This window comes from Furipterus horrens, unplaced genomic scaffold (assembly GCF_987537825.1).
Source record: "Furipterus horrens unplaced genomic scaffold, mFurHor1.1.pri manual_scaffold_3, whole genome shotgun sequence".
NCBI classification, from domain to species: domain Eukaryota; kingdom Metazoa; phylum Chordata; class Mammalia; order Chiroptera; family Furipteridae; genus Furipterus; species Furipterus horrens.
This window is the reverse complement of record NW_028327173.1, coordinates 145,358,774-145,379,172: the sequence shown is the minus strand read 5'-3', so window position 1 is coordinate 145,379,172 and position 20,399 is coordinate 145,358,774. Positions and strand designations below refer to the sequence as shown.

General features: G+C 34.0%; 1 protein-coding gene across 2 annotated transcripts in view; it reads right to left on the bottom strand.

Moving 5' to 3' along the window:
* The window catches only part of SPRED1 (sprouty related EVH1 domain containing 1), a 106,764-nt gene that overhangs the window by 14,492 nt on the left and 71,873 nt on the right, over positions 1 to 20,399 (bottom strand). For both annotated transcript variants that reach the window (XM_090270391.1, XM_090270392.1), the window contains exons 3-5: positions 18,560 to 18,728; positions 16,316 to 16,365; positions 5,670 to 5,822 (exon numbers count right to left, since the gene is read on the bottom strand). In XM_090270391.1, the coding sequence (XP_090126517.1) occupies positions 5,670 to 5,822; positions 16,316 to 16,365; positions 18,560 to 18,728 (372 nt within the window). The remainder of the gene's footprint in view (positions 1 to 5,669; positions 5,823 to 16,315; positions 16,366 to 18,559; positions 18,729 to 20,399) is intronic.

The following is a 20,399-nucleotide window of genomic DNA, read 5'->3' as shown; positions in this document are numbered from 1 at the left end:
CAACTATTGGTCCTAATCAGAGGTAAAGGCTGAAATACCAAGTGTTCTGATCTGACCTGCTGGGTTTCTTTAAGCTCTCTACTTGAGGACAATTCACCGGGTCATGTCATCCTTTTCAAGGAACCCTAAAGATTTAAGAGGTCAAATTCCACACCAATTTATGGCTTGTTTTACATAAAAGGGAACAACAATATAAGATATTAACTACTTGCTCTGTCCTACCTATTTTTACATTAAAACAAGCAGCAATAAAAACAGCACTAAAATTAGAAACAGTATCGTAAGATGTATATATTTCTTCAACTTATGTCTTTAGAGTATTTCAAATCATCATAATGTTTAGAAAACTTACTTTTTTCTTTTCACTGTCTTTCACTTAAAATTATCATTTATCCCTCTTACTGCTCTACTTAAAAAAAATTTTTTTAAAGAATTGTTTTATTGTTTTCCTTTTTAAGCTGTTTTTCTTTAAAACTTTACCCTTTTAATTCCCTAATCCACACAAATTTGGGAATTTTGTCTTTATACTCCATCTATTCTTTATCATACTTTTACCCTCAATTTCTCAGTTTTTGGTTCAAATTTAGTTGAAAAATTTTAATTACTTATTGGAAGTATTGCTTTTATTTATTTTTTATATCATTTTTGCTGGCTGTCAGGAAGTCATGTCTTTTACGGCCACTAATAATCATGACAGTTTCCTGAATCATGACATACATTATTCAGAATATAAGTGGCTACATGTTCTAAAATACCTGTGGTCTCTAACATACAACCCTTTGATATTAGGCAAATCACTTATTCTATGTTCTCTGACAAGAGCAGGAAGTGGTAGTGATATTATACTGGTGGTGGCAGAGAGAGTCCATCCCAGGTAATAGCATTATCACCCACTCAACTGCCTGGACCTCAAAGTCAGAAGTTATCCTTGATTCCTCTTTCCCTCATATTCCATATCTAATCTATTATGAAGTGTTTATTTATTTATTTTTTTGGCGGGGAAAGCTCTTCCTAAGAATTTATTCCCAATTCAACCATTTCTCACCCTCTCTACCTAGTTCACTTCACCAATATCATTTAACTAGACAAATTGGCCTTAATTTCACCCGTGACCATACTCTCTAACTGTCCATTCTCCACACAGCAGCTGCTTTAAAAATGCAAACATGAAACCTTTATTAGAAATCAAAAACTTTCTAAGAGCTTCCATTAAAACCAGAACAACATTCCAAGCCCTCTCAATAGCCTGTACTATCCAAACACTACCAGGTTCTCTAACTCTAATCGGTAGTTTTACCACTTTAATTCACTAAACTACAGCCACACAGGCCTTGCTGCTCTCCTATTCCATTTTGTTTCATAGCCCTTATTGCTATCTGAAATATTACTGGTTATTAAAATTATTTATTACCTATCTCCCTCACTATCATTTATATCCTTTGTGAGTCTACGTCTCATATCTGTCTTGATCACAGCTATTACCAGGGCTTAAAATAGAGGCCTGGCATAGAGGTATTCAAACATTCACCACATGCATATATATCACATACCTATCAACGTATGCATGATTATGAATGAACTTTTTTTTTAAACAACAGAAATAAACATTTTAGATATTTTTTATCCCCAACCAAGGATATTTTTTTCATTGCTTTTAGAGTGAGGAGAGAGAGAGAGAGAGAGAGAGAGAGAGAGAGAGAGAGAGAGAGAGAGAAACATCTATGTAAGAAAGAAGAACAGACTGGTTGACTCCCAGATATGCCAAGACTGGCATGGACTGGGGACTGAACCTGCAACCTTTTGGTTATGGGACAATGCTCCAAGCAACTGAGCCACACAGACCAGGACCAGAAATAAGTTTTTAAGAATATGATAAAATTATAGTTTTCCCAGAGCCACAGAAAGCCAATGAATTCGAAACTAGAGGAATTACAATGTATGCTTTATATTTCTCACAAGAAAGGAAAGCCAATGTTCTACAGTGATTTTGTAAATGGCTATTCCTCCCTGCAGAGAGCCCAGGTTTTCAATGTCATTCCTGTTTGGATTTCATCCCACTACTTAACATAGCAGATAGAGAATTACTTTAAGATTTGCAATGAAATAGTGCCAGGCATTTTATTTTTTTAAATTATTTTTTACTTTTTAAATTTCTTTTTATTTATTTTTTAATTTAATCTTTATTGTATTTTTCTCCATTACCATTTAATCCCCTTATCCCCCAATCTCCATGTATTTTGGATTCTTTTGTTTGTTTTGTAAGTTTTTTATAAATTTTGGATATTAACCCCTATGAATGAACTTTTAAACCCCTAAACTACTGCTGTGGAAGTTTTATTATTATTGCTATTTACATGAGGAAACAGGAAGACAGAGCATTTGTAGCTTTGTAATTCTGAGTAAGTTAAAAAGTTAGGAACTGCCTGTGACTAAAATCCAAGATCTAACCCACTGTTGTAAAAATTTCTACCCAGGGAATAATTTTCCCAAATGTCTACTTTAAGTCTAATAAGTAAACAGATCTTAAAGAAAAATGGTAGAATAACAAGTCTACGAAGGAAATGTAAAACTCAGTTCCAATTTACACAAAGCAGCAAGAAGCACCTCCTTACTCAAAAGGTTGTGGTGAATGGCCAAGTAACTCTCCTCCCAAACAGCCATAACTATGATTAAACCAGATCTGGCACTTAACCCCAAAGCAAGCCAAAAGCTTGTAAGATAGACTGGAACAAGAGCTCTGTCTAAAAGCAGCAATGTTGGATAAAGGGTCCATCATTTTATCTCCTTTCTGCCTACTCTGTCCATCCTCTAACCCTGGAATGGACAGCTGTTTATACTATAATAACCTGCCCTAAGCCGAGTCAGTCAGCATTCTTATAAAAATATGGCACTGGTCTAGAGAATACCAGGGTCTAACTGTGCAACCAGTTCAAAATGGCCGTATAAAAAACTTACAAAACTCAACACCAAAAAAGCAAACAATCCAATTAAAACATGGGCAAAGGACCTGAACAGACACTTCTCTAAAGAGGACATACAGATGGCCTCATACACATATGAAAAGAGGCTCAACATCACTAATCATCAGAGAAATGCATATTAAAACCACAATGAGATATCACCTCACCCTGTCAGAATGACTCTCACCAATAAATCAACAAACAAGTGTTGGTGAGGATGTGGATAAAGGGGAACCCTTCTGCACTGTTGGTAGGAATGCAGACCGGCATAGCCACAGTGAAAAGCAGTATGGAAATACCTCAAAATATTAAAAATGCATCTGCCTTATAACCCAGCAATTCCACTTCTGGGAACTTATCCAAAGAAACCCAAAACACTCATGCGAAAGAATATATGCACTCTTATGTTCACTGCATCCTTATCTGTTAAGTCTAGATGTGGAAGCAGCCCAAGTGTCCATTAGTAGATAGATGAGTGGATAAAACTACTATGATACATTTACAATGAAATACTACTTGGCAGTAAAAAAGAAAAATTTACCATTTGTGACAGGCCTGGGGAACATTATACTGAGTGAAATAAGCCAGCCAGAGAAAGATAAATACCATATAATTTCCCTTATATGTGGAATCTAACAAACAAATTGAACTAACAAGCAAAATAGAGACAGACTTACAGAGAGCAGGCTGACAGCTTGGGGTGGAGGTTTGTGGGGGATTGAGCAATATAGAACAGAGCTCATGGTCACAGACAACAGTGTGGTAATTGTGGGGGTGAGGGGGTGGGTGGAGGTAAAAAAGGGTATAAGGGGGATAAATGATAATGTAAAATATATAATAAACTATTTAAATAAATAAAGTAATTATTGATAATAAAATTAAGAATTTTTATTAAGCAAAAGAAAATCTTAAGAGTAAAAAGCAAACCGCAAGGTAGAAGATACACCTACAATACATATATCCAACATCTTACATCTAAAATAGATAAACTAATGCTTACTAATCAGTAAGAAAAAGAAAGATAACTCAAAATAAGATGTAGAAAAAACTTGGATACTTCACGAAACAATTTCTAAATGGTCAAGAGGCATATGAAACTATGAATTAAAGTCACAGTAACATATTACTCTACTTTCACCAAGTGACTAAATTCGGGGGAAAATGGGCAACATCAAGTGTTCAGGAAAATTCCCACCGCTGGTGGAAATGTAAATTGGTGCACCACTTGGGAATTTTTGTGTCTTTGAGTAAAACTGACACTTCATAAAACTGCACTGTTTAACCTGTGGTTTCTTGTGTCTTTTGGCACGTGACTATATACCCAGGTTTGTGAAGCAACAAACAAGATCAGGACCAAAGTGTTTTCAAAACAGAAAAACACAACACTCTGGCCCTTGTCTTATCTGCCTCTCTTTTTTAACCCTCCATGCTGTTTCTCCCCTAGACCACGCATACTTTCATGCTGCTCCCTGTTATGAACTGTTTATGTCCCGCCAAAATTCACATGAAACTCTAACTCCCAAGGTGATGATATATGGAAATGGGACCTTTGGGAAACAGGTCATGAAGGGTGTGGTACTGGTCTGATGAGATTTAGTGTCCTTACAGGAAGTCACACGAAGAGTTTCCTCACTTGAATGTTTTTTCTCTGTCTCTGCCATGTGAGGATACAGAGAGAAGGCAGCTGTCTGTAATCCAGGAAGATAGTCCTCACTAGGAAATCAATCATGCTGGCACCCTAACCTTGGATCTCTAGCCTTCATAAATAACTCTTAAGATGTTTTATGGTACTTTGTTATGGCAGAACAAGCTGACTAATAAACTCACTTTCTAAAACATTCATCCTCTCACTCCTGTGTCCTTTTCCCTAATCCTCATCACCAGCCCCATCCTCTTTAACTGGTTAATTGTTCCTAACCTCAAAAAGTTTAGGAATACCTAGGCAATGCTTAGGCATTGTGGAAATTACTCATCTTCCACAAAGAGTTCAATGCCCCTATCCTGTGCTCCCATAACACTATGACCATGTATCTATCACCACACCAGAAACATTTAGGAAAGAACCCATGGCTTATTTTCCTTTTTAATCGCTCAATATTAAAGCACAGGTCTTGCATATGGTGTAAGATAATTAATATTAATAATTTGTTAAACTAAATGCTTTATCATGCTGTTCATTTGATTTGTCTTGCATTCTATAGTACAAACAAAGTTCTTCTCTAACAAATTGCATGTTTGAAGTCCTCAGGTCAAATGAGAATCATTCAACAAAAATTAGCTGGGCTTGCAGTATAGCCATGGGCACTAACACATCTTATAGATATTATTTATCAAGAAGAATCAGATATTTTAAGACATTTTTTAAAACCACTTTGATTGGCCTTTGATTTTATAGACTGAGGGGGTCAGATTTAATCTACACAGTTCACATAGTATAAAAGAATTGTAACTGATACATTCCTCCTCTTCACCTTTGTCACTGAAAAACTTGAAGTCAAATTTATGGCTCAATTATTACAGCTGTTGGGGCTTTATGGTGTACATATTTATTGTCTCATTTTGGATTTGATTCATTATAAATCATATTCTCCTGGGTTACTACTGTTTGTTAATTTTGCCTGGTAAAGGGCAGATGGCCTCAACGTCCTATCTAACACATCCAACGTCTATACATGTGGATAACACACTGGGAAATATTTATGTTCTCACCTGATTGGCCTGACTTTGCAAGTAGACTCTTCTAGCATTCAGATCTTCAAAGGGAGAAGGTCTTGAGCTTCTATAAGGCTCACTGGTAACAACTGTCTCTTGCTGGAAAAGATGGTCTTTCACTAGAGAACTGGGAGTATCCTCTTCAGTTGCCTAATGGGAACAACCCCCAACTCATTAGTTGCCAGGACATAAAAAAGAACAATAAAAAATTAGATACTTTCACTCTAACAAGTATTCACCAAATCAGTAAGAATGTACCACTACCATTGCTGTGAACAGTTCTCAAAACTCAAATGTACATGATTAGGGAGCCATGTCAAAAAAAAAAAAAAAGTATTTAAAAATTCAATTCATTAGCGAACTGGGCTTTCTTACAGAAAAACAACTTAGGAATAATTAGAAGACTAACCATGCCTTGTGAGAGAGAGATTAAAAGTTATAACGAAGCTTTTAGTTATAATTTAAAATAATATTGTGTATGGAAAATGAAGAAAATATTAGGAAGAAAAATACAAATCAACAAGTGTTCTTTTGCAAGTTAAAAGCAAGGTATGTGTATACCAAGAACTATGCTGGTACTGTGTAACACAGGGAATCAAAGGAAGAAAGGTAGCAGTCATGACCTTGTTGAGTAGTAAATGAATTAAGTAGCCTCAACTTACTATTTCAAAAGATTACTATCACATGAGACTTAGAGGTAGGAGATATGCTCGGTCAAAACTATGCTTTTAAAAAATTTTATAAACATTAATTTCTGTGACATAAATGTTAAATAAGTGAAACTTCACATACTACAAAATATCCTAAAAGTTTTAATTTTCTTTTTTAAAAAAGGAATGACACAACTATTTGCTGTAACTTTTCCCATTCCCATATACCATAATTATTTGGGAAGAAACAGTGACAGCCAATTAAAAATGACAAAAATGCTTTCACTGGCTCACTCTAAAATATTTAAGAATTAGGGGCTAACAAGGTTAACTTTTATAAGCTTTTTTTAAATTAAAAAATACATTAAAATTTTTTGGTATTAATTTTTAAATTAAGCCATAAATTTCATTAAATGATTGAGATACTTTAAATGCACAAATGCAAGTTCTAGTCTTTTTTTTTTTTTTTTAAGTTCTAGTCTTTCTTCTGGGACAAAAAGTAACCTTGTGACATTTAATTTCTTTGGAACCCAGGTGCCTCAATTATCAAATCATTTTAATTCCTATACAGTTTCATGTCATGGATTGTCCCAAGGACTTAGTGAGACGACAATACATGTGAAAATGTTCTGAAAACTACAAGCTGTTATTTTATCAGGGAAGAAAAAATTAAACTTAAAAAAAATAAGAATCTTCTGTTATTAAAACTAAATATGTTGAACCTGGTTAATTGCTATTTAGCTAATTTTCATAACAGCTGCCCGAATGTGTTGCCACAATTAATGCAAAATTATTGGAAAGGAGTTGGCTAAATACTGGTAATTCAGCAAACATTCTTTCAAAATGCGTGATTAAAATCTGAAAGAGTAAAAACATATTTATTTGTTCCAGAGAATTCTTAATATAAATAACTCAAGTGTAATTGTCCAAAAGTAAGCCAACTTAACAGCGTAAACACTGAGGTGGGAGGTGTTTAGAGAAAGGGTTTAGGTTGGAATCTCATCCAATTAGTATATAAAATTTAAGCAATTCACTTCTCTGAATCGCAATTTTTAATTATAAATTCAGTGTACAATTCGTACTAAAAATCTCCACATTAGTTAAGGTAATCAAGAGAACCGTGGCATGGTGGATTGGTTAGTTGGGGCACTGTCCCGGAAACCAAAAGGTTGCCGGCACATACCTAGGATGTGGTTCAATCCCTGTTTGGGGAGGGTATAGCAGGCAACTGATGGGATGTTTCTCTCTCACATCAATATTTCTTTCTCTCCACAACCCCTTCCTCTCTCTCTCTAAAAATCAATTAATATGTCCTCAGGTGAGATTTTTTTTTTGAAAAAAGATACCCAAGAGATTAAAAACTACAAAAAAGCATGAATTGCAATAGTTGTATCAGTGTTAATAAGCCCTGGCTGGTTTGGCTCAGTGGATTGAGCGTCGGCCTGCGAGCTAAGTGTCGCTGGTTCGATCTTCCAGTCAGGGCACATCAGAGAAGGAAAACTCTGACTCCAAAAAACCTCCGCTGCCTTGCGGCATACCTCTTCAGGGGAAAGGCTAAGGGAGTAAACCCCGACAGAAAATCCGGAGCCGGAGTCCCTAAGGCGGTTTGACGTTGTAGTCAACACCGGCAACTCCTGCGGCGCACCTGAAGCCAAGCTGTACTGACTCCGTCTTTCCCTTGGACCCTTCAGCTGCGAAGAGAGGGGGGGTCTGCTGCATGGGCAACAGCAGACCCTCCATATCACCCTGCCCAGGCTCTGTAGCTTCAGCTTCACTGGAGAGGACACTCCAGCGTCATCGCAAGATGTCGATTCAACACGGGAGGGGACAGATACCGTGTCACTCCCGAGTCGGACTGCACAGCCATTCTCGGCGGTGCAGATAGACTCTTAAGAAGCTACACCATCATCTCTCGAGACAGACGGCTGCCGACTAATCAGTGGTAATTATAAAGTACATAACTATGTTTTTAATGGTGACAACTATTTGGATCAGGTTGTCTTTATTGAATTCTAATCTAATTGAAGAGTCAAGAATTGTAAAATTAAAAAAAGCTTACTTTAAAACCTGTATCTAGACAAACATAAAATGGTTTTATAATTCAGTGGTTTATTGTATTGAATAGGATTAATTCTACTTATATCCCATGTATTAAACTGTAATCATTTCATTTTGATTAAGACTAAACACATTAATTTTTTTAAAGAGAAATATCCCAAGTGTTTCCTGTTTTGTTATTAAACAAAAATATGTATATTTGGGTATCAAAAGTAGTTCTATTTAAAAATTTTCACCACAATAGCTAAAATTAACCTATTAACTAATTCAAATACTTATCACACAGTGAATTCAACTAAGAGCAAATTTGGTACAATAGGGAGGGAAAAAAAACTCCTTAACAAAAAACCTTCACTAACAAAAGAATTAATTTCAGTAATTGTTAAAAATAAAAATTACACAAAAATAATTCTTCCCAAAATTCAACTCCCTTGAAATAACACCTATTATTATCTTATATATATATTTCTAGACTTCTTAATACAGGCATATATTTTTATTCCCTATGTATAATTTGATTCCATTTATATTTTAGATCCACACAGTGCCTTGTATTACTTCACAATTTATAATGGATCTATCCCCATGTCCCTGTGTAAAGCGGTACATGTGATATGAAATGGCTGCAAAGATGTGCAGTATTTTTATATGTCATATGTTCCGTAGGCAATATTCTACATATGGGCATTAGATCACTTCCAATTTTTTCTTATGTACATAGAAATGCACAACTCCTCATAAATACATCTTGGTGCACTGGTAATATTATTTCTTTAGGATTAATTCCTATAAATAAAATTACCAAATAAAAGATATGTATATATTCCAATTATATTACAATGCCATCCTCTAGCAAGCTAATGTATCATTTGAAAATCTATCAATAGTATATGACAGAGGGACAAGTTCTTCACATCTCTGCCCACACTGAGGATTATCGCCAATCATTGCCAGTCTAATTAAGAAAAACATTTTTATTGTTATTTTCCAAAAAGATTGCCTGTGCCATTTCCATAAGTAAAATTAACAATACATGAACACCTTCTTAATTTGGATATGAATGAGTAAAAATTGTTCAGGCTTAGTCAGGTTTGAGTGTTTTTTAATAGATTAGAGCCCTTAAAAAAACAATTACTATAGGAATATGGGGATAATTTAAAGTTAGGTCATGGGAAATGCCAAATATCTTCCTCAAGAGCAGAAAATTTAATATATGATAAAAGACTGTACACACATTTGCATGATGTTCATCTTTTTAAAAATTGTATATAGCAGTTATATATACTCATGCTCAATTCTTTTAGTATTGTGCTGACATAGGCTCATCTGTTATTATCTATAAAGTAAACCATGCCAATTTTAATGTAAAGTAGAAATGTTTCACTCTCAGAGGATGGTGTAATAATTATTCTCCTATGGTTGCTAAGAGATTGTTTAGCCATTTCTTTTTGCAAGACTATTATAGCAATTTTGCATGAAAAGGCAAAGGAATACTGGGTAAAGCAACAAAATTTCGGACTGTAGCTCTCTGCTAGAAAATGAGGTTACATGACAGCTGCAGAGAAAATAAAGACTTTGCTCCCCTCCTCCTTTGTCCCTTCTTCCTGTATTAATTCTGAGGCAGAGAAAAACTTAAATGTTGTTCTGCAAACCTTTTGGAATGAATGTTTCCCAATAAATAAATCAAGTGTGAAAAGTAATAGTCTACTTATTGCTAAAAAAATTCATTCTTGTAATTGTATCATCACAAATCACAGGTTTTAAAATGTGTGGCTGCATCATATCCAACAACAGAAGTTTTTAATAATTATACTATTACTTTATTTTAGCATAATTGAAGAATTTTAAAATGTTCTTTGATAGAGAAATTTTATATTTTAGTACTGGCTATGATGAAAATGGTATCAAAGCTATTTTTGGCATTTAAAATTATATACTTAAATCATGCAAACTTAGCACAGACAGAGAAGGAAAAAAAAAGACTAACAATTCCAGGAACCATCCAGTAGTAATTCATTTTACATTTGACCCTGACTGTCTCCTATTAATTTACTAGATTTCTTTAGTTACTTTTGATTATTTAAGATAATAACCTTTGAGTTTTTAATTTTGCATTTGTCTATGAGCTTTGCCTGAAAACATTAATAGCATACATAGTATTTTGTTTAAGCGACCTGAATACAATAATCAGTGATGAAACAATATAAAATAGGAGTAATGTACCAAGATATAATGCCCAGCAAAAATAAACAAACAAATAAATAAATAAGAAAAACAAGTCCTCTGCCCCAAGATTAATCAACAGAAAACTAAACTACCTTTCTAATGAAACTTTAGTTTGACTTACAGTATTAGATTTTCAGAGACTGTTTATTTGTCTATAAACCTGAAATAATAAGCAGTAGTTACATGGTTCCTGATAACTACATAAATCCTTACATAATCCTTTAACTCTCAAATCTATTCCTAAAATTTTATCGTAAGGTCACATTCAGAAATACCAAATAAAAATTAAGGTAAAAGGCCATGGAAAATAAAGTAAATGCTGAATGAAATGTGATTGGATAAATAACCTGTAGTATTTATACTATTACTACATGATTCAAGGACTGTGAAATCAGACCATGTGGGTTCAAATTTTATGATTTATACTATTAAAATCCAACCACCACCACCACTACCATCACCAATATATATATATATATATATATATGTAAAAATCCTAACAAAAACGCAAGCAAAATGGAAGAGATTGATCCTGATGGTGCTTTTAAAGTATGTATTTAAATAAAACATGTAAGAATTAAAAAAAAAAAAAGAAAAGAGTGAAGCAGGAGTACCTAAAATATTAATAGCAATGATATCTGGTTCAGGATAAACAATTTCTGATTTCTTCTTTATAATTTTCTAACTATCCAGATTCTCTACATGAAGATGTACCAGTCTAAGAGTCAAGAAAAGAATTAAACAATGACAAAATATTATGCAAAAAGTTATAATTTTTTTCCTCTCACTGGATAATAAATAAAACTCTACTATATTATACTAAGGTTTGGGGAACATAACTATAGGAAAGTACTTAATGTAGAATGGTGATAAGCCACAGTAAAAAAACCCATTTTGCTAGCTAAATAAAACCTATCCATTAACTTAGTTTTCAAATGTAGAGCTATTAAAATATTGCCATTTTGAAAATTAGTACACGAGCCCTGCCTGGTGTGGCTTAGTGGACTGAGTGCTGGCCTGAGAATTGAAAGGTTGACAGTTGATTCCCAGCCAAGGTACATGCCTGAGTTGTGGGCCAGGTCCCCAGTTGGGGGTGTGTGAGAGGCAACGGTAACTGACTGATGAATCTCTCGCACATCGATGTTTCGATGTTTCTCTCCCTGTCTCTCCCTCCCTTCCTCGCTCTCTAAAAATAAATAAATAAATCTTTAAAAAAAACCAAAAAACGAAAATCAGCGCACGAACAATTTATATCCTTCTAGCCCTTAGTAAAATTATTTAAAACAGTAATTTTCAACTGGTGTGCCACTAGAATTTTTTAAACATGCAATACCTGACTATACAGTCAGGGGCACTGACCTCTTTTCCTTTAGACTGTCAAATTAAAAAACGACCAATAGCCAATACAACATTAGCCGTCTAGTGTGAATAAATCAAAATTATAGTTCTTTTTTGTCAGATTGGCAAAATATGTATTTTCTGGTGTGTAGCAGAATGTTAGCAATTAATGTATGTGGGCCATGAGACGAAAAAAAAAGATTAAAAAATCACTGCTGTAAACAATAAATATAAATCACAAGTCTTTATAAATCATTTTGGCTCAGAAGTGATATTACTCAATTCTGAAAAAGGATAAGCTAGTTAGTCAAGTACTTCTCAGCCAAAAGAAAAGATATGAAAACTTTTCACGTCAGATCAGTTAGGTGTCATCTTTCTCCTGCCCAAAAATATGAAATCTGAGATCTTTTCCTCTTACAACCTCAAATTTGTCTAGAGGTGAATTTAATGGGTTTTGTTACCAATCTAGCGTATCTGAGCAATTAGAGGTACTGTAACTGAAAATTCCAGTTAGAGAGAAACTATAAAACTAATCTTAAAACAAATATAATCTGGCATTAAAAATAAACAAAGATAAAAACCCTTTAATGGCTCATTAAAATTGTCAAAGAAAGAAACCAAATGAAAACAACATTGTTACCTTATTATTACTTAGGTTAAAAAAATCTTAATTTTGAAGATTTTTCTCCAATATACCTTCCTTGACTACCAACTATGTATATATATGATCAGTACTGTACTGAATATCAGGGATAAAAGATGGTAAGGTAAAATTTAAAATCCAAATAACAATGTGTTTTGAAACCCTTCAAAGATATGAAATAGGAAGGTAAATGTCTTCCTGTTGATTTATGATAACTGATGAAGATATTGGTTATATTGAAAGCAGAAAGTTGCCCCCCAGTAAATAACCAAGTGTCTAACATAGTTATTGAAACAGAATAGGTGCCAAATATTTGCTAATAAATACTAAAAATGGATAGAATCTCCAATCTGATGTTTAATGACTCAAATACACTTACGATTTAAATATAATCATTACCTCTTCTGGGCTTAAAAAATTAGATAACAGTTTATTCTTTTAAAACCATTTTAGATGTCTTTGCAAATAACCACCAATAAAGTAAACCTGACATAACCACTACCATAAATCAAGTCAACCTGTGCTCAAAATAATTTCAAAATGTTTATGCCAAGCCCACAGGTGAGTTATGAAACAAGGTTTACTTTACCCTAATAAAGTAGTTAAATAAATTAGAATACTTTATACCTCCAATACATTATGCCAAAATAAGAATGACATGCAAAAACTTTGGCATATCATGAAGTAATAAAGTAACTTTAAGGTTGTTTTTGCAGTTTAATTCTGGGTGTTGATTCTTTTATTTTTTTAATCCTCACCCAAGGACATTTTTTAAATTGCTTTTAGAGAGAGAGGAAGGGAGAGAGAAAGATTGATGTCAGAGAGAAACTGGTTGGTTGCCTCTCATATGCACGCCGAGACCAGGGATTGGACCTGCAACCTAGGTTTGTGCCCTGACCAGAATCAAACCTGCAACCTTTTGGTTAACAATGCCCCAAACAACTGAACCACACTGGCCAGGGCTGGACATTGATGCTTTAAAAATCTATTTCAAATAGGGTGTTCAGAAAAATTTACCTAACATACTTGCAAGCCTCCTGGTATCTCTCCCTGCCTTTTTTTGTATTTGTGTTACATGCCATTTAATTGGCTCTCAATTCCTGGCAACCCTATGAATGAGCGATGTCCACATTTTTTGGCCCCCCTTTTAAAGCTTAATTTTAACCAAATTTACTTTCACCATAGGGAGTAATTCAGAACATGTTTCCCTATTTCTAGTCCCATATTTTGATTTGATACCAGAACAAAATGGAACCCTGGAAAAGATTAACTAAAAAATGTATTTTGCATTTTATTACTTATTTCTTATACTAAATTAATTCCAACTCACTATATTTAATTTTTTTTTAATTTAAAGATTTTTACTTATTTATTTTTAGAGAGAGGGGAAAGGAGAGAGAAAGAGAGGGAGAGAACATCAATGTGTGGTTGCCTCTCACATGCCCCCAACTGGGGACCTGGCCCGCAACCCAGGCATGTGCTCTGACTGGGAATCGAACCAACAACCCTTTGGTTTGCAGGCCGGCACTCAATCCACTGAGCCACACCAGCCGAGGACAACTCATTACATTTTTAAAATAATAATTAACCATCAATAAAATAAACAGATTCAAATACTTAAACACAAAAACTCTTATGTGTACAATAGGGGACTAGTAATTAGAATACATCTATTATGAACAAAACCAAAACCATTAAAAATTATAAACTTGAAATCACATTTAGAAAAACAGAAAATGTTATTTAAGTTGGAAAAAAACAGATTACAGGATAATTTAGTAATACATGTACACACTAATGTGTAAAAGAAGAAACCCAGAGGCTATATTCAAAAATATGTATGGCGTTGGCCTGCAAGCCAAGTGTCGCTGGTTTGATTCCCAGTCAGGAGTCAGGGCACATGACTAGGTTGCATGTCAGGTCCCCAGTTGGGGGCGCGAGTGAGAGGCAACCACACAGTGATGTTTCCCTCCCTCTCTTTCTCCTTTCCCCTCTCTCTAAAAATAAATAAAACAAACAAATTATTTAAAAAAATATGTATGGTGGTTATCATGGATAAAATATATATATTTTTAAACTTTACTGTATTTCTCAAATAAAATAAAAATATTTCTATATTCTGACTGCTAATGTACATAAAATATTTTTCCATGTCTTTAGGCCACAACTGTTCTTAAAAATATTTCTATATTCTGACTGCTAATGTACATAAAATATTTTTCCATGTCTTTAGGCCACAACTGTTCTTACAATACAAATAATTGATTATTAATATGAGGTATTCATACAAATTTGGGTTCTTTTAGTGTCATCCTAAAAATATTAACTTAGTGTAGCAAACTTAAAAAATACAGAGAAGCACTAATAAAAAAATCCATGTAGCCCAGAATACCACAATCCAAAGTAATTAACAAAAATATTAACATTTTAGCTGAGTAATGATAACACCATGTAATTTTTGTCTGTTTTTATTACTCAACATATTGCAAGGAAATTTATAATAAAAATTTTAATAGTTGTATAACAAAATAATACCTTAATTCAACCATTCCCATTCTTCTATTGAGATAGCTTATTTTTATTATCAATATTTTATACACACACCCTTCAAAATATCAGCGTACAAAATTTTTTGTGCATCTCTATTTCTTTAGTATAGATTACTGGAAACTGATGCACTGGATGAACAGATGTGAATGTTTTTAATTTAAAGTCTATTTAAAAAAATTATTTATTTGTTTGTTTGTTTTTAGAGAGGAGAAAGGAGAAAGAGAAGGAGAGAAACATCCTTGTGTGGGGTTGTCTCTCACTCGCACCCCCAACTGGGGACCTGACGTGCAACCTAGTCATGTGCCCTCACTGGGAATCGAACCAGTGACACTTGGTTTGTAGGCCGACGCTCAAACCACGGAGCCACAGCAGCCAGGGTAAAGTCTTTTTTAATACAAATTACCAAACTGCTTCCCAGAAATAATCTACCAATCTACATTTTCTTCAGCAGTGCATCAATCTATCAGTCTCAGACAGACACAGTATGGGGCAGTAATATCAATTTTTAAACCTTTGGTCACTTGGTGACTAAAATGTTAACTTACACTACTTGCTGATTACCAGTGAGATAAAAACAGAAGAGTGTCCATATGCTTATTAACAACCTGCAATTCCTTTTCTGTAAATTTTTTAGATAAGTACCTTGCCTACAGGGTGAAGTATTTGTGACAATTGATTTTATGTGTCAACTTGTCTAATCTATGATGCCAAGCTATTTGGCCCAACACTGGTCTAAGTGTTGTTGTGAAGATAATTTTCAGATGTGCCTAACATTTAACCAGTAGAATCTGAGTCAAGATTACCTTCCATAAAGTTGGTGGAACTCATTATAAAAACACTTAAAGAAAAGACTGAGGACACCAAAGAAGAAGAAAGTCTGCCTGGAGACTGCCTTTTGACTCAAGACAAAAACATTAACTAGTACCAGAACTTCCAGATGCCTGCCTACTTTGAGGATTTTGGATTTGACAATCACAGGCCAATTCCTTCAAATCAAAACAACTTTCTATATTTATTACATACATACATACATATATTGGTTCTGTTTCTCTATTTCCTGACAAATACAGTGTTTTATAAATTTTCTTAAAAATTTATGAATTGCTTTATTTATTAAGCCTAGTTATTTCCTCCAAATCCTTTATGTTTAAAAAATTTCTTTCAAGTCAACTACTTACTTGTAAGTCATCTTCTGCTCCTTCAGTTTCATTTTTTACTGCTGGGCATCCTAAGAAAACAAGTAAATTTAATTAAACATAGACTTTTTGTCTTAGATTTAATATTATTGACTAATTGCTTATATCATTACAATACTACAGGAGACTAATCAGAGATCATTCCGGGCTGCCTGGCAACCAGTCTGATGTTGGCCACTCGTACTTACCCCTTTATTAGAAGAATAGAGAATAAAGCGATGTTTTCCTCTTTTGGAGGTCAATTCCCAGTTACTAACTAAAGAGATTGTGTGTGTGTGTGTGTGTGTGTGTATTTTGTGTGTGTGTGTGTGTGTGTACACATACTACCTGCTACTAATTTCTCTGAAATACACTGCTAGAGTATATGCACCACACTCCCCTGGTGTTGACATGATGCCCATGTATAATTTCTTCAATTTTTCTAAATAGTCTCACCCAGGAAACAGTATTTAGTACCTAGAAGCAGGATGTGAGTTGCTAGAGTAAGAAACATAAATAAAAGAGCCTTATTCCACTACTGATAGCCAATGGACAATTGCTGCTATTGTCCCTTGTGCACCAATGTCTCTATACATTTTCATTATGTTCATGAGCACCTTTAGTTCCAACAAATTAATATAAAAGGGATTTGTCCTAGCAATAAATTCTGAGTTTATGCAACTCTTGAGAGACACAGCTAGCACAGACATGAGAAATCTCCCCTTTGAAAGTGTTAAATAGTTTTTCCTTACTGTCACAGAAGGCTAAGTAAGAGAAATTATCAGTTTATATGGTGACTAATAATAATGCTAACCAGTATGTTTAAAATACTGTTTAAAAATAACAAGACAAGTTGAATATAGCAGTCTATTCTACCTGGCTGGGAGTTTGGATAATGATTTTGTCTTTAGTTCTTCACCACTAGCTCAATAGCAAAATCAACTGGGAAACTTTAAAAAACATACCGATGTTAGAGTATAGTACCAAACCAGTAATGTCAGAAATCTTTGTAAGGTTCATGCATTTTTTATTTTTAAGTTTCTTGCAGTGGTTTGAGAACCACAACCTCTGGTAGAGAATCTGATGATTCATATTCATCATTTGTTTTTCTAAATTCATAATATAACACCTCTTCATCATATCTGAAATGTCTGGAACTTTTTTAAAAAATGAAATGTGTCAGCTCCACTCTCCAAATAGTTTGATTCAAGTGACCTGGAGTGGGAACTCATTATTCTATTTCTAAAAAGCCTCCCAATTGCTTCGTATGTGCAGCCAACATTCAGAACACTGATGTAAAAAAAATTTATGGATACTGGTAATAAAAATACAATGGCTGCTATAATTTCATAGAATTTTTTTCTGAACTGGAAATCAAAGATTATTTAGCAAATTCTACTCTTCTAAAGTAGCTAAATATTTATTTAACCATAGTTTCATGCACTATTAATACAAATCTATACTAAGTACTTCCATGTTCTTGCGTATGGGCTGTCTCATAACTAGTTCATTTCTTCTAATTCTCCTCTTATAGTAGTATATTCAAAATATACAAATCACAATGTTTTCTAATATCTGATTTAGTTAGTTTATATAGAAGTCATTGCTATTAATAGAGATCATATTTCTTCTTAATTAGAAAAACAAATCAAGTTTTGACATCTTTGGGGGGAAGAATGTGGTTTCTTTTTAATTACGCAGAAGCCAGTCTTACATGTAAATATATTCTTCCCTTCTTTAAAACCTGCAAACTTTAGAGTTAATGATCTTAACAGATTGGAAAGATTTACAAAGGGATAGATGGGGTTGTAGAACCTACCAATGCTCAATAATGAAATCAGGTAAAAAGAAAAGTGTTCTGCCATAGAATAACTGAAGCCTACCTATATGTGGTCAATAGAAATTTTATCTCTATCATTACGAAACAAGAAAATGACTGATATAACATATACACAAGGACTTTGAAAGCTGTAACTGACTGCTCCCCTCTTATTTAAGCTCGTGCCTAAAAACATCTGAATTACGTGAAGGCTGCTGTTTCTGGGCTCTTCAAGGAAATAAATGTAGCTGGTGTATATTGTGATGTAACCAATATAAAACAGACTAAGGTGCCCATTATTTTATCTTTACCTACAGTGAACTTTCAAAGCCTGATCACATTATCACAAAAGATGACTTGCTTTAAGTAACTCTACTTTACTATATATAACTGATTAACAAATTAAGAAAATAGTCAAGAAAAGTTACCTTGAGAAATGTCCTCTATAGCTCTTCGAATACCTCTATCAAAAGCCCTAGCATCAGCAGGACTTTGAAAGGTAAGGCCAAATTTCTTGTCATCAATCTTCCAGTGGTGAAATGTTGGAGTGACCTTATTGTAAATGAGGTCCTTTTTAAGCATACATTCCAAAACCACCTGTCGAAAGTTAAATGCCAAAAATTACTATACATATGTCAAATGCATCTCATGTAAGTCTTAAAAAAAACTGGAGTGAGAAAAGAGCTATTATATTTTAATAAGAGTATTTAAACCCTATATTAATACAGAGGTCTTGCTACTTCATCTATTTTACAAAGTTACTCAATACATAAATTAAGATGAGTCTAAAGAGGATCTGGGAAGACGGCAAAGAACCACTAGGAATCTGTCCTCCTACCTAGACAATAATTGCATTGGCAGAATGTCTGATGTAACTGTGTTGGAAGTCTGGAATCTACTGAAGGCTTGTAACTTCCAGGGGAAGGCATGGACAGTAAATAGTGGTTAATTTCCATCAATTTCAACTATTAGCACAGTAAACCCATCCAACCGATATGGCTGGGAATTGAGCATGTGTTCCTGGAGCAGTACGCACACAAATTGTGGGAGTCAGGATGGGTCAAAAGGATCCTGTCCTCCAAATATCAGGTATCTGTGCTCAGATCATAGAGGTACAAAGAAAGAAGAAGGAAGCCATTGCTGTTGTATTTTCTCTTGTAGCAAGTCCTTCCTCGTCAGAATGAAATGACACCCAGGATATTTAAAGGGGCAGCACCATTTTTTACCTGTCATTTTTCACCTTTTTTCATTTTGGAAGCCAGATATTAAAAACTAGAATGTGTAAAAACAACAACATAATTGAAAAAATTAGAAAGTGACTATGTATACCCAATGAAAGTCTCAGAAAAGATGTGAGAAGACATTAGTGTATACCGTATTCTGATTCTTGTCATAGACACTGATGATACTGATAGTGACGATGTGACAAAAAAAAAAGCAAGCCCTGGGAAAGGAGACAATTTAACTTCCAGAGTCACCACACTATTAGATTCAAATACCCAGTGTTCAATCAAAAGACCCCAAAGCACACACACACAAAAAAAACCCAGTAAATTAAGGCTGGCTAAAGGGGTGGGTGGGAGGGAATCAAAAGAAACTTTCTGAAAAAGACTCCACAGCAGAATAGACAAAGACTTTTAAAAAACTGTCTTAAAAAGTACAAATTGGCAGCTACAAAATAGTCACAGGGATATAATGTGTAGCATAGAGATAGTCAATACTGCAATAAATATGCATGACATCAGGTGGATGCTAGGCTCATTGGGGGGGGTCACTCTGTAAGTTATATAGTGTCTAACCATTAAGCTGTACACCTGAAACCAATATAATTAAATGTCAATTGTAATTTAATAAGAGAAAAAAAAAAAAACTGTCTTAAAGATGTTCAAAGAACTAAGTGAAGATATAGAGAAAATCAAGAAAATGATGTATGAACAAAATAGAAATATCAATAAAAAAATGAAAAACTTAAAAAGAAACCATAAAGAAATTCTGGAGCTGAAAAGTACAATAATTACAACAAAAAATTCACTAGAGGAATTTAAAAAATCAGATGAGCAGGAAGAAAAAGAAAATCAGTGGACTTGAAAATAGAACAACAGAAATTATTAGGTCTGAGGAAAAGAAAAAAAAATGAAGAAAAGTAAGCAGAGCCTAAGGGACCCATGAAACACCATGAAGAGAAGCAACATACATATTGTGGCAGAAAGGAGCAGAATATAGTTATATAAACAATGGTTGAAAACTTCTCGATTTTTCAAATTTTAA